At 50.6% G+C, this 15,017-nt stretch overlaps 1 protein-coding gene across 1 annotated transcript in view; it reads right to left on the reverse strand.

The window, feature by feature from the left end:
• The window catches only part of LHX4 (LIM homeobox 4), a gene marked incomplete at its 3' end in the record, with an annotated part of 40,270 nt that overhangs the window by 22,748 nt on the left and 2,505 nt on the right, over positions 1-15,017 (reverse strand). The window contains exon 2 of the mRNA XM_080824469.1: positions 546-717. Within this exon, the coding sequence (XP_080680595.1) occupies positions 546-717 (172 nt within the window). The remainder of the gene's footprint in view (positions 1-545; positions 718-15,017) is intronic.

Genomic DNA, 15,017 nt, shown 5'->3' on the forward strand with positions numbered 1-15,017 from the left:
ATGTTCAGGTGTCAGACATTGTCCTGAGGACTTTACCCATATTGATTCATTCAAAGCCTATAACAACCCTATGAAGTAGGAACTGTTATTACCAGGCCCATTTTAAAGATAAGCAACCCGAGGCGGAGAGAAGTAAACTGCCCGAGAGCCCACAGCTAGTAAGTGCTTTAAACCCCATCGTGGTCTGGGCACTTCACCACCCCATGAAACTGCCTCTTCCTCACGTTCTCATTGGAAGCGGTGACGCTGACAGAGCCTGGCTGGACCCGGACCAGGAGCAAGGCTTCCAAGCCTCCGGGGCCCTGTAGCAGTCCCGAGACTCCTCTAGATTCAGGGGTGAACCTCCAAGCACCTACTTGGAAAGTGGCAGCAATGAGACAGCCTCGTGCCCTGAGGCAGGATTCATGGGACTCCTTGGTCTGCACCCCAAACCCGCTCCCCGCAGAAATGGCACTCACGCCCTCTGCCACCAGCTCCTCCCACCTCACTCCCAGGGGAGAGCCAGGGACAGACCAGAGTCCCCGGGGTTTGGGGTTCGGACTTACTTGAAGAAGTCTTCCTTGCAGTAGACGCTCCCGGCCCTGGAGAAGCACCTGTCGGCCAGCGGCATCTGGCAGTCTGCACACTTGAGGCAAGAGCTGTGCCAGTGTCGGTCAAGGACCTTCAGGATGAACTTGTCCAGGATGTGCTGGTTGCAGCCAGCGCACTGAGGGATCTCTGTGGGGAGCGAGACAAGGCAGAGTGAGCCACGCGGCGCTGCTCACCGCGCCAGACCCTGTGCGGATGCCCTCCCTTCTCCACGATTCCTCTCCCACGGGAGGAAAAGGACATAACCCAAAGCCTTCCACTGCCCCATAGAATGGAGCGGGGCACACGGCACGGAGGTCACTGGTCCAGGCAGCAGGTGGGAACTGAAATCCAGCCCACCCTGTGTGTCCCATTAGGAGGCGGGATTCTCAAGGGGCAGGAACAGTGTTCCTTTCGCAGCTCCGTGTCCCGGCTGCCCAGCACCGCACCTGGCGCTCCCAAGTGGCTTCACAGAGGTGATCACGGAAAACATACTTAATCACATCCTCTCCAAGAAGGTCACCTTGAAACAGTTCACCAGTTTCTCCTGTGCACTCCAAATTATCAACACAAGGAGGAAAACCAGATCTCTCGGGAATCATCCGTGTTTCTTGATTCCTATCATGTTTGTTGGCGTGTTATAATTTAAAAGTGTTAACATAAGGGAATTCGCCTCAAAGCACTGGGGGAAAAATGTGAACCATCCAAATCTATGTAGAAAGAAAGCTCAAGTACTAAGTCATTTGTATATCAGACCTGTAGACAGGCTACTGCGACCCTCGCATCGTGACATCTCTAGTGACAGACACACGTGTCCGTGACAGGCCCAGTAAACCCCAAAGCAAGCCTGTTCCCATCATGGCCTCAGCAGCTACCAACATCTGCCTGAAAGTCCGACCCACTAGGTGCCTTGCTCTTTGACCCCTATCCCAAAAGGCCCCGTGAAAGCTACCAGGAACACACGGGGGCAGATCCGCATGGGTCTGGGTACCAACCACCTGTCCTCGTGCATATGGCATTTTTTCTATCACCAAAGTTTCCCGGCTGCCTAGGTGGCTCAGTCAGTTGGGCGTCTGCCTTGGGCTTAGGTCACGATCCTGGAGTCCCCAAATCAAGCCCTTCTTCTGACTCCCCCCTTGGAGGGGAGTCTGCTTCTCCCTCTGACCCTCTCCCCAACCCCCCCACTGGTGCACAATCTCTCTCTCTCTCTCTCTCTCTCTCTCTCTCTCTTCTCCCTCTCTCTCTCTCAAATAAACAAAATCTTTAAAAAAAATTTTTTCCTCCTTGACAAAATGTTCAACCAATTAGATGCCGAGTTACTTACAAACAATCCCATGTGCCCAGCAAAGTGCTAAGCCCACAACAACAACAGGATTTCCATCAAAAAAGGAGGGACGAGTAGGACACAAGGTAAGACCATGAATTCTAGGGCCAGTCCGCCTGGGCTTGAATCCTGGCTCTGCTTTTTAACCTTCCACAAATTCCTTCCCTTCTCTCTGCGCCTGTTAAAATGGCGGGGGTGGGAGGGGGTGACAATAGCACCTGGTAGGATTGTTGTGAAGAGTGATTGAATCAATAGGGCTAAGACGGGGCCAGTAAACAGTAAGTGCCCAATAAAGGTTTGCTGTTATTAGGAGTAACTGCAGTAACCAGGTGTTAGATGTGGTGCTGTTGTGGCTGAGGGGAAGGAAAGTTAGGGGCAAGTTCATGGACTTGATCTCATTGGGCCCCCCCAAGAATCCCTGCGAAGATGTCGAGAGCGCCCCACATCACAGGGCAGCTCCGCCAGGGCCCGGGCCATGCCTGTCCGCCCGCAGGAAGTGCTCCCCAGCTACAACCGCACCCCTCCCTGTCTCGGGGTCCCTCAGGACTGGCGCCCCCTGGAGCAGCAGGGAAGGGGGCAGGGGCCTTAGGCGGGGAGAGATCTGGAGGCTCTGAGGAAGGAGGGGAGACTCACCAGGGGCTCCGGCGGTGTGACCAGGCCAGCCCGCGAGGGGAAGGGGGGACAACGCTTGTAAAAATGTCATTAAGGGCCGGGGCGCGGGGCTCTCCTGCCCGCCTTTGCATTTGCAGCCGCTGCGTCTGCGGAGCGAGGGGCTTGCGGAAGGAGGTGAGGAGCAGATCGCTCCGGCACCGTTTTGCAAGCGGAGGGGAGACGAGATCGAGGCCCCGGCGCGGGGAAGCGGCCGGAGCCGGGACCCACCAGCCGCGGGGGGCCCGTCCCAGGCCGGGTGACGCGGCGACACCGCCCGCTGGGGGCGTCTTCGGGTGAGCGGCCGGCCGGAGCCCCGGGGCCCGGTCCCCTGCCGGCGCCCGCGGACGCTCCTGAACCCTTGGAGAACCCGGACGGAGAGCGCCGGTCCCGGCCCGGGGCGCGCCGGCCCGCTCCCTCCCGCAGCCGCCCCGCTCCGGGGCCAGAGGGCGCCGATTCCCACCTCATTGTTGGCTGGCCTTGCCGCCGGCACAGGCGCGGCTGTATTTCTCCTCGCGGCCGCCAGCGCAGGGGATGAGGGCGAGGGTGTGTGCTCGTAAAATTTATTTCGAGCAAGGTAGCTACCGGGAGTCTTAATCTGATGAGTATTCAAGAGAGAACGCATTAAGGCTAATGCATGCGAGGGCGGGCGGGCGGCGGAGTTCGGGAGGCTTGGAAACCGCGGCGGCGGCTCGCGTAGGACCCGCACTAGCGGCCGACGGACGAGCCAGCCGGCTTTCAGCTTGCCGGGTGCTGCCTGCTGGGTCCCGCTGCGCTGCCCAGACTCGGGGTTCTCTGAGGCCTTGGGACTAAACCGGGGTCCTCGAGTTTGGCAAAAATGGGAGGGTCATTCTAAGGGCCCTTTTTAGGTAAAAAAAATAAAATAAAATAAAATCTTTCCCACTGTACTCCAATGTAGATTTTTTAAGGGAGGTGGCATTTTTAAAAACAAAGATAGCGTAGAAATGATTTGAGAGATCCATAATATTCCAAAAATGGTAAAACTAGATGTCAAGAGCCTGTTATGAGCTCTGCCAGGTCCTGGATGTACATCCGCACCACTGGGTGAGGAAAGTGTTCTTATCCCCATTTTACAGATGAGAAAATTGAGCCTGGAGATGGGAAGCGAAGTGCCCAAGGTCCCACAGTGGGGGAATTGGGATTTGAACCAAGAGCCTATGCTTAAGGTTGGCTAACCCAGCCTGAGAGCTGGAGGGATCTGGACATGCCTCGCCTGGCTGCCTCTACCCCTGTCACTTTATGGAAGGAAGAGGTAGTCTCAAAACTGCTCTGTATAGTGACAAGGGAGTAGACGAGCCGCTGGCGTCTTGTGCTCCGTAACAATTGGGCAAATGGAAATGTGTGAGACATACATTTAGATCCTGCAGACAGAGCATGCATGTGTTGTATGGGACGGACACCTAACGCCCAGAGGAGGGTGAGAAGCAGAAGGCCCTGTCCTGCTGATCCCCTCCCCGCAGCTGCACGGTGCCAGCTTGTTGATGGCATCTGTCAAGTTCAGATTCATCCCTGCCAGTGAGGGGGTGGAGACCTGTGAACTCAGATCCCACACTTCAGGTGACAGCACTCCGTGTAATTATTTTGATTAGTGTGAAATGTAAGCTATCTAGAAATTTTTCCAGGAGCAACAACACAAGCCTTTTTTTTTTTTTAAACCCTGCAATAAATTATTATTATTTTTAAATTCAGAGAGCTCAAACAGAGGTTAAAGAGGTCTCCTACCAGAAATAAAGTCATAACCAAAATTTCCAAGGAGGTAGAAGGTCTCCAAGTCCCTAATAAACTCAACTTATTTCCTGCAGTATTTGATATCACAAGATTCCACTTTAAAAACTGGAATTTAAGCCGACCGTGGGAGTCTAAGAGAGAATTTAACCTGTAAACTCAGATTCTGATATGAGGAGTCCTTTCGCTTAAATGAAAATGTTTGCCTTATCTGCACACAAGTGTTCTTTGGTGATGTTCTCTGCTAGGACTCGGCAGAGAGTAAGTGCGGTCGTAAAAAAACAGCAAAGCTCACACACAGCCAAGGAGTCTGGGGAGATGCTGGCTCACCCCGTACAGTGTCCTCCCCATCGGCAGGGCCCAGAGGCTTCTGCGAGTCCCGCAGACTGACAGGGCTCAAAGCCCAGCGAGAACAGCTGTATGGGCAGGGAGGGTCCCTTGGACACATCCCAGGACACCCGCACCCACACAAACACATATATACACAGACAAACACACATATTCGCACATACTTAGTATACACACATAGAGCACAAACACACATATACATACAAACACACAGAGAAAAACTTACACAATCACAAATAAACCAAGATACACCCTGAGACAAACACGAGGACACCCATACATACCACACTCACACAGACATGCACATGTTTGCATATAGTCAGACATACGTGTAACACACACACTCGTAGGTGCACACTCACACATACACATAAACATGCACACACACAGCCTCATACACAGGCTGAGGCTTCGCCCTTCTGGAAAACAGCCAGTTCTTCTGAAGGCTAGCTTCATCTCTGGAAAGGAAACCAGCTCTGAAGGAGGGAGCTGTCCAACCCTGGAGCCCTGGGGGAAAGCGAGCATTGAGTGCTACAGAAAGCTAGGGGCAAGGAGAAACATTTTGTTCCAATACTCTTTTGGAAAATTGTTTTGAGAATTTGCAAGTTTTCAGTTCTGCTTAGAGTTTAGATCTTCAGATCTTTAGGTCTGCCAAATTGTTTGTAATAAATCCCGGATCACAGTCTGATAGACCTGGGTTCAGATCTCCCTCTACCATGTAGAGGATCTTGGACAAATTGCTTAACTTCCTTGAGCCTCAGTTTTCTGATCTGTAAAACAGAGATGGTAACACCGGTCTCGCAGGATGGGCTGTGTGATCACATCAGACAATGAGCATAAAACTCCTAACCCCATAAGACCGTTGCTCAGCTCACTGGTACCTCCCTTTTCCACTCCCCATGGCCAGTCACCAACAAGATGAATTTATATATTTAAAGTATATTAAAGTCATCTCATGTTTCCTTATTTCCCGATATAATTTCCCCCTCCCTCACTGACCTCCCCCTACACACATAAAACCCTCAAAACTCTCCTCCATCGTTTTAGTTCTAAAGCATCTGGCAGATGTACACCCCTTTCTAACCAGCATAATCCCAGAACGTGAATAGCACATAATGCAACATTACAAGGTTAAGTCTTTTTGGAAAAAGGAAATCTGGCATATTGTTTCCTCCACAGAATGAGGGCAAATTTACCAGACCTTGGTCTCCACCCCATACATGAATGGTGAGACTGGAGAGGTGGGTTAGGACCACCAACAAGCCGACCTCACGTATCTTTTGCTGTAATGTGTTCAGGTAAGAGTGGGTTGAGTTCATATTAACCATTGAGGATTCTAGTATTTTTCTTGGCGATCTTCAAATGTCCAATGGAAAAAGTGACTATTTCTTATTTGATGACAAATGGCTAAAAACCTTTTCTTTGCCTGTAGCCTTAATCTACCTCTTCATCAAGGAAGCTTATAAAACTCATAACCTCCAATCACCTGAAATTCTGCAGTGTGGGCACGAGGGGCTTAGTTTCAGAGTGGTCCATCCAAAAATGGACTCCATTTTAAATCCCCAAATTCCTCCATTAGTGAAGTTTCAGAAAACTGGGAAATAGGTCAAAAAGTCTGATGTGGTCCCTGGCAGACCAAATCCCCCCCTCCTCACCCCCCACCTTCCAAGTGACATCTAAAAAAGTGTTGTGTGTTTTTATTTCCCTCTCACGTTTCTTCATTTCCAAGCAACTGCTCTCAAGGAACAAGGGGCCACCATGAAGCATTTCGGAGACAGTTTGTGTGTGTTTGTTTGATCGATTTTAATTCTTTGAAAAATGGTGTTTTCTATCTCTCTGGTCATGGAAGAGCAAGAAGGTAAAGAAAAACATTTTTCCACTAAAGAGATAAAAACTAGAACCAACACACTTGGCAGTAAATTCTAAAATGTATTGAAGAAGGTGCACCTTTCTGGGAAAATGTACTGGAATTTCCATATTTCTGTTGGAATCCTAATGCTGATAAACACTTTGATATTTTTAAAACTAACTTTTTTTGAGTTATTAGGAATAATGTTGAACCATGTTGAACCATGCCCTGAGATAAGATTAATATTTTCTAAAATTTGTACTTTCATGTTGCCACTTTGGAGCACCACCAGACCCTGCTTTTTAAACTGCCTTTTGCACGGATTTCCTCTGTTGGTTTCAGAATTTGACTGAACAACGTCATTCCCACGACAAGGTTTTCCTTGCTTCTTTCAGGATAGGAGCCACGGTCTATGTTCCAGCGCTCCTGGTGGGGTGGGCAGATCCACGACACTCCTGGGAGGCTTGGCCCCTCTTGGGACATCCAGGAGTCCTCTAGCCACCAAGGGCGGCTCCTAATACCTTGGTTCTGGTCTTTAAGACTGCCAGCACTCTGAACTTTGTTGAGTACCTGCAAATCTCCAAGTTCATTTACTCTTCTCAGCAACCTTGTGAAAAGTGAACCTCTACATTTAAAAGAACTTCCTGGGGAGCCTGAGGGGCTCAGTCCTTAAGCCTCTGCCTTCAGCTCTGGTCATGATCCCAAGGTCCTAGGATTGAGTTCTGCATCGAGCTCCCTGCTCGGTGGGAAGCCTGCTTCTCCCTCTCCCACTCCCCATGCTTGTATTCCCTCTCTAGCTATGTCTCTCTCTGTAAAAAAAAAAAATATATATATATATATATATATAGAGAGAGAGAGAGAGAGAACTATATATATATATAGAGAGAGAACTACATATATATAGAGAGAACTATATATATATAGAGAGAGAGAACTTTGGGAAGTTCTGTTTTTTTTAAGATTTCATCTATTTATTATATATATGTGTGTATATATATATATATATATACATGTATACATACACATATATGTGTATATATGTATACACACACATATATAATAAATAGATGAAATCTTTAAAAAAAATAGAACTTCCCAAAGGGTACACAGTTGGGGGCCAAAGTGGGGCTAGAAGCTTCTTTTTGTCCTGCACATGTTCTGGGGCTGCCTGACACCCAAGGCTTCAAACAGGGCTCAAGAACCCTTTTGTGGTGACTTCACTCAAGAAGTAAGTAGTTTTGGAACTCATCCTAAGTAACATTTTGGCCAATATATGTTTCTCAAACTACATAATTTCATTTGTTTGTTAAGTTTCCTTACTGACTACACACTGAAAGAAGAAGCTAAATGAGGCTTTGAGGAAACACACACACAATGGAAATACTGTACGAAATGTTGTTTTTCTTAGAATTCTCCATTCCTTCCCCACATCTAAGGGAGAGAAAACAACAGGCTCCCCTGAGTAAGTAAGAAGGAAGCCTGTTCCCAAAAGGCAGGCTGGGGAAACCCCCTCAGTCGGGGGTGGGGGGTGGGGGGACTTTTTAATTTAGTCTGGGAGTGACTAATTCTAAAGTGTATCAACCTATGGCCACAGGACAAAACCAAGCATGGCACCCCGCCTGCTGAAAGTCACACCTAGCTTCTGGGATCTCCAAGTCTAAGAATTATAACAGGTATAGTTAAAATTTAAAAATTCTATTCCTGGGGCACCTGGGTGGCTCAGTGGGTTAAGCCTCTGCCTTTGGCTCAGGTCATGATCCCAGGGTCCTGGGATTGAGCCCCAAATTGGGCTCTCTGCTCAGCAGGGAACCTGCTTCCCGCCCCCTCTGTCTGCCTCTCTGCTTGTGATCTCTGTCTGTAAAAAAAAAAAAAAAAAAGAAAGAAAGAAAGAAAGAAAGAAAAAAAAGTTCTATTCCTGGATCCATATTTCATAATAAAACTTTCCACTTCAAAGTTGCCACCATCGCCACTGACAATAAAATCCTGTTTTCTGGTCCCAACTCCCCTTTTCAATGCCCTGATCATTGTGACTGAAGGAAAGGGAACCCAGGACTAATTCCTCTCTGCAGTTCACATTCAGGGTGAGCCTGAGACTCAGGAAGTGTTGTACCTGAAAATCATGACGCTGTGTGTCTGGGTTCCCCCCTCCATGCTTTATTTTCCGTCACCCTACTAAGAACAATTCATTTTTATTGAACAATTTATAGCTTCCTTTTTCATATTTCCTCCTATTCTAAACTCATGTATCTTGAAGAGACTGTAACATAGTCTTCCCAAATACTTTATACATTTTCTTCATAACTTAGTAAGAATTATCCCATAAACAACACAACCAAAGCACAAAATTCCAATATTAATTCTTCAAAACTTAAGCAGAAAAGGTGTATTAAACATCGTGGTATTTTGTGATGGAGATGAAGCATTAAATAGAGACACACAAATCCTGAGAAAAGCTTAATTAAAAAAAAAACCTAGCGTTGCATTTAAGGTAAATCATACTCTCTATTATAATTATGTTTGCTTACGTACTTTAAAAATGCATCAACCCACAGGTCTCAACTAATTTCTAGTCTTTCCTAGTGTGTGTGTGTGTGTGTGTGTGTGTGTGTGTCTTGAATGACTAAAAACTAGGAAACAAGTCAGAAAAGCCTCATGTCAGAAATGACTGTGCCTACTGTTTTTTCCCTCCACTCATCCTTCAGAATCCTCCCCCCACAACAGAACCTATTTGTTTCACTTGGCGGTTCGGGGTCCCTCTGACAAGCTCCTTTGTTCTTTTTCTGCTTAAGCAGCTCAAAAAAATGGTAACCTTTCCAATCTAAAGATCAAATCCGAAAGTATCCTGGAGACAACTTCGATGTTAACCATATTCAGGCTGAATTTGGACAACATTTTAACATGAGTCCTATCGTCAATAAAATACAGAATGTAAATATGCATTTGCAGGTATGGAATTATCATCTAGATTACATATTCACACAGAATTAATGTTACTCAGTAGGATATCGAATCTTCTCCGTGATTTCAACTAAAATAAAGTCGCCTTAAACAAATCCATGACAGTCTATGGAAATGTTGTGGACACATCTCTGTTTCCACTCCATCTTCGCATTTAATCATTGCTAAATCTCCACGATGGGTTTTTCTGATGTCTCATTCCGTAGCAATATTCCATATGTTTGGCAACCTCTCCCTCATAAGGAGAAACTTTCAATTAATTTGGCTGCAAGTTTTGTCTCTATTAAGCTATTCCCAGAACCCATCCCTTAACCCTCTAACATTATAATTAAAGTAAATTATACTTTAAAGGCATTTGGGGGTGAGCTACCACAGTAAAACATCTGTGCTAGTGAAACATCCCGACTGACGGAGGGAAGGGGGCTGAGGAAATCTGAGAGAAGAAATCCACCAAAATAACAACAGGACTAAGGACTTGCCTCCCAAGATGATTTTCCAATCCGCCATTAATACAGTTAACCTGGAGTACATTTTCCAAGGGAGAATCAATTCCAATTTTGCCAATTAAACCCAACCCGTCCGCCTACTCCCAACAACAGTGCCTCAAAATGGTTCATTTGTGCTCCATTTTGATCAGGGCTCCTGTAGAATTCAGGAGCTTAAAAAAGGACAAAATCTCACAGCAGCATCTACTTTAGATGACTTTTTTCCTACTATAAACGACAAGAGCCCAGATCCTGGGCAGCTTCTGTCCTGGATCCAGAAACTGCCCTTCCTTCTAAGGCTCCAAAAAAAGGGGGGGGGGTGAGGGACCCCATCACCCTTCAGCCTGCCAAACAGTCAACCTCTAACAAAAGCCCTGTGCTGTGAATTCCTGCAGGAACCCGAGTGCACCCTCCCCCCCTGCAAAGACCTCACAAAAGAAGGAAGGAAGAAACAAGAAAGGAAGACGAGAAAGAAGAACGAAGAGAGACACAGACATGTCAGCCACAATGGAATTTTACGAACAGCAGCAGTTCGCTCACATGTGTCGTGGGTATTGTTAACACTCATTTCAGAAAGAGAAAAGGCAGAAAATCATCACAGAAGGACACCTGCACTCCCCACCCCCACCATCTCCCAACCCAGCATCTGGTGCTACCACAGCAAACTGCTGCTTGTCTCTCTCCAACCTTGTTTCCCAAAGTGGGTATTAGTCCTCGCGTCCGGGGGACAGCTAAACTGTTTCCAAATCTCTACCATTCCAAAGCTTCTCCGCTCTAATCCTGATCAATTTCCCTAAATGAAAGCGATGCTATAAGGTCCCTCCACCCAAGGCCACCAACCCTCCCCATCCACAACTCTTCAATTTGGAGGAAACTACTAGTCTCTCGGCCAGAGAAATCCACCAAATAGCCATCACTGCTGAACAAAACAAGAGGCTCAAAGCAGTCTTCTTAACAACGTGATAGAAAGGTTAGTCCCTGTTAACTAATTTTCCATCCCGGCAGGACTGCAGGTGCGACCCTCCCTCCTCCCCTTCCTCCAGGCCGGCCCACAGGACGGGTGTCCCTCTGGGCTCAGCCTGTTAATGCGGTGCTAAGTACTCACTAATTGACTGTAGCACACAGTGAAAGGGCACTAAATCCGAGGCAAATGGGAAGTTAGGACAATGGAAATATTTAGGACTTGAGGCTGTCTACACCTGGTCAGCGGGGGTCATCAGGTCACTGTTCAAAACCCAAGACGCCCCCGTGGACCGTGTTTTGTGTACTCACTGGTGCTTTGCCGGTTTCCTGTCTCCCTGGACCCCCACCTCACCTCTAGGAGGCCGCAATTAAAAAAAAAAAAAAAAAGACTCTGGTATTCATTTGCAGTGGTGTATGTAGGCGGTCTCCAAGACGTCTTGAGGACTCGCGTAGCTCTAATCCCCTGAGTATTCAGCCAACATTCTTGCCTTAACCCTGCTTCGTTTTGGGCGTGTCAGGAGGGAGGTACACCTAGCATTTGGTCTTCTTTCTACTTCCTGCCACTCCCGGTTTTATCCCGCCCGGCCTGGCCAGTAATTCCTCTCCTTCCTGATTAGTTTCACTCTTCAGATCCCGTTAACGGACACTCACTCCGACACCTAAAAAAAAGTTAAAAAAAAAAAAAAAAAGTCCTATTTCGGATGAAGCCAACCTCCGAGCGCCGCAGACTGAAGCCTGCGCACGGTCCGCGGCTTCCTCCATAAGCAGGTGCAACCTGCGGCCGGCGTCGTTGCGCCTTTCCCAGCACACAGGGGCACCGATGACCTCCCCAGGTCGAATTTAATTTACTGCATCGGCTGCCCTGGTAGAGACCTCATTTCTCTTGAGCCGGCCACGTTTCCAGCTCTCGTCGAGGTCCGCTAAGCGCTGGGAGGCTCGAACCCGGGCAGGGCGCGCGGGGTGCGCGGACCGCGCCGACCCGGGCTGCCTCCAGCATCCGTGCATGAGGAGCCGCTGCCCAAATGGGGAAAAAGAAAAAATGCTTTTCAAGGGCTAAAGTCCCGGAAAGCCTTGGGCCGCTGGCTTTGGAGTTTAGTTTTGTCTTCCCAGATGCTGGCGAGAAATGGGTATGGGGAGAAAGAGGTGTCGGCCCGGTCTCCCTGGGCTGGGCGCGCTGTCGGCGCTCCGGCTTACAGCGCCTTTCCCCGCGGGTAAAGTCTCTGCCGCCGCTCCAAAGGCGCAGAAAATGGGACCCAGTCTTGGCCAGTCCCCGCTCGCTGGGGCCGCTCGGGAGAATAAGCCGAGGAATGGAACCGGCAAAGTGGATGGAAGGAAAGGGCCGGGGCGCAGGAACGCGGAACGCGGCGCGCCGTGGACGCAGAGGTCGCCGGTGCCTTGCCCCCTTCGCAGGCACGACCTCTACCTCGGGCTGCGGGACGCGGGGGGCGCAAAGCTGACTCTCCCAGATGGGCCGTTCTGTCCGCAGTTGCTTCCACGGGCAAGTCCTTAACACCCAAGGCGCGCGTCGAGCCCGCGCTCGGCACCCGCAGGTGCGCAGCAAACGCCTGTTGAAGGAATTCATCGCGAGCTCGCTGGGCCACCCAGGCCTGCGCCTAACCGCGGGAAGGGGGGGGCGGGGAAGAAGCTCTGTCCCGGTCGCGCGGGGGTCACACGGGTCGCGATCCCGGACCCAAGGCCGGCGATCCCGCCCAGCCCCGCCAGGCCCTGGTTTTCCACGACCCCGCCCGGTGGACATGCGAGGAAACAACTCGAGTTGGGTCCCGCTTCTCTCTTCTCAGTCCCGACTCTCCATCTTTCCCGGACACTGGGGGCCGCTCGGTGCAGACCTTCGCCCCTCACTCGTCCCGCCTGCCCGCTCTCTGTCCGTTTAAATCCTTAATTCCGCTCCCTGGGCGCACTGGGGCCGCGCACTGCCAAGGAGGGCTCCCCTCCGCCCTCGCCGCCCTCTTTGATCCAGACAGTGGAACCGGGGAGGTCGGAGCCCGCCCGCCCCTGGGGCGCCCCCGGCCACCCGGCTCCGCAGCGAGGCGCTGCCGTGGTCACCCGGGTTTCTCCAAATTCCCCTCTGGGTGGGGCAAAGTTCTGGCCCGAGGCTGGGGTGGGATCCTCCAGCTTAGGGTATCGGAATCCCCAATCCTTGAGGCCTGATCTGCCGGCGGGGACAGCCACCGGTCTGACCTTTAAAAGTTGGCTCGCGTCTGACAATATTTTTGTGAGCAGGGATGGAGATTTGTGGTGCCCAGGACTGCTGTCTGAATTTCTGTATCGAAATCTGAATCAATCAATATCTTTCTGTCTCTCCATATATATAATATATGGCGACATATATCATATAATAAATTTTTTCCTTGTTTTTCTTTCCGGCGCCACCAGAAAAGGCAGGAATGGAAAGAAGCTGGAATGGCTTCTCCAGAGTTTGAGAGAGCTGGCCCGGGAAGTGAGTCCGTTCCACCTGTTAAGAAACAGTCTGCAAGAAGGATGATACTGTCGGGAAAGAGGACTCGGATGCAATCCGTGCTGGAAGATTGACCCCACGCACCCGCAGGCAGCCCGGAAGAGAGGAAAGGAGAGTGGGGCTTCCTAGAGAAGTTCTTCACCAGATCCTACCACATACAAAACCAAATACCCTTTACTCACAACTTTGGGGTTTGGAAGAGCTGCAAGAAGTAGAGTTTCTAGGAGATAAGGGTCGGATGGGAGGTGCCCTACACCTGTTACCCATTTATCACTCCCTGCCGGCACCCAGCGGGAGGCTCCTTTCTCCCCCCAGGGTTGGGCACCTCTCCAGCCAGGAATCCCCCCCCGGGGGGGGGCGTCGGGGGCCATTGTCCTTCCCCGAAGTGCCTGGAGAAACTACATGGGAGACAGGCCAAACCCAAGGGCAAGAGGCGATAAAATGTTCACCTCCCTGCATGTCCCTCACTGTTCCAAGTCCTCGTGGTGTGCAAGAGGGGCCGGCGGGGCCCAGACGCGTGGGGAGACCGATGAGTTCAGGGAGGAGACAGGTTCCAAGGAGGATAGGGAGGCATTCGCAGAATCCAATGCTGCCCCCAGGTCAGAAACTGTGAGAATCTGGACTTGGCGTTTCTACAGCCCACAGGGAGGCGGCGGGAAAGACCCGAGCAGAAGCAGGTTTCGTCCATAATGAGAGAGAGACCTGTGATCCTAATCGTGGGCCAAGTAGCTGGGACCCGCCAGCTTAGGGCAAGGTCCCTTTCTGAACCTATCCACCTACCCAGAAAAAAAAAAACCCACCCAAGGCCCCGGGCCCATGCTGGACAGGACCTCGGCCAGCCATGCTGGACGTGAACCTCGAGGGTGCAGCCTCACACAACGCTCCCGCCGCCCAGAGCAAGGAGCCAGGGGCTTTGAGTTCCTCAAACACTGACCAGAGGTGGGAGCCGGGCTGCCCAGCAACCCATCGGAGACTTAAGGGGGTGGGCTCTACCTCCCTACCCCAGGGTGATCTCAGGGTCTCCGGGGTCGCTCCTAGACTCCTCCCGCCGGATTCTTCCAGAGCTTCTCGTCCCAGGCTGATGCCCCTCAAATAGACAAAGATCAACTTGTCTGGAGAAGTCTGAGCCGACGGTGGGCCCCGCCAGGCCACCCCAGAGCTGTGAAAGCCGCGAGGCTCTCTTGGGCCCCGCACCCCCTGCTGGGGAAGCAGGACGAGAGTGACCACGCTGACACGTCTGCCCAGGAGGGAACAGTGGCAGGAGGTGGCAGGGGCGGGGAAGGGGGAGCAGAGAGCGAGGAATAAGCCCGCCAAGAGAGAATTTATTACATTACTTGGTTAACATTTTCCTTAAGGGAGTGCACCTCACCCACCCACAAAAGAATATTCGGACTGCCTCCCAAACACACTGGATTCAAACGCATAAAATGCCCCATCAGGAATGAGGCCGGGGTGCCAGAGGGCCCCAGGATGGGGGACCCCTACATCTGTGCCCCAAAGTGCTCCATCTGTCGTGGCTCAGGGAAAAGAAATCGAATACACCTATGTGTGTGCCCTGCGTTGGGGGTGGGGGATGCAGGGGTGCGGGGTGGGGAGACCCAAACCTTCCAGCGTGGGGTTGGACCTTTGCTGGACAGCCTTTCTGTCCACTCT

This window comes from Martes martes (assembly GCF_963455335.1).
Source record: "Martes martes genome assembly, chromosome: 15".
NCBI lineage: Eukaryota > Metazoa > Chordata > Mammalia > Carnivora > Mustelidae > Martes > Martes martes.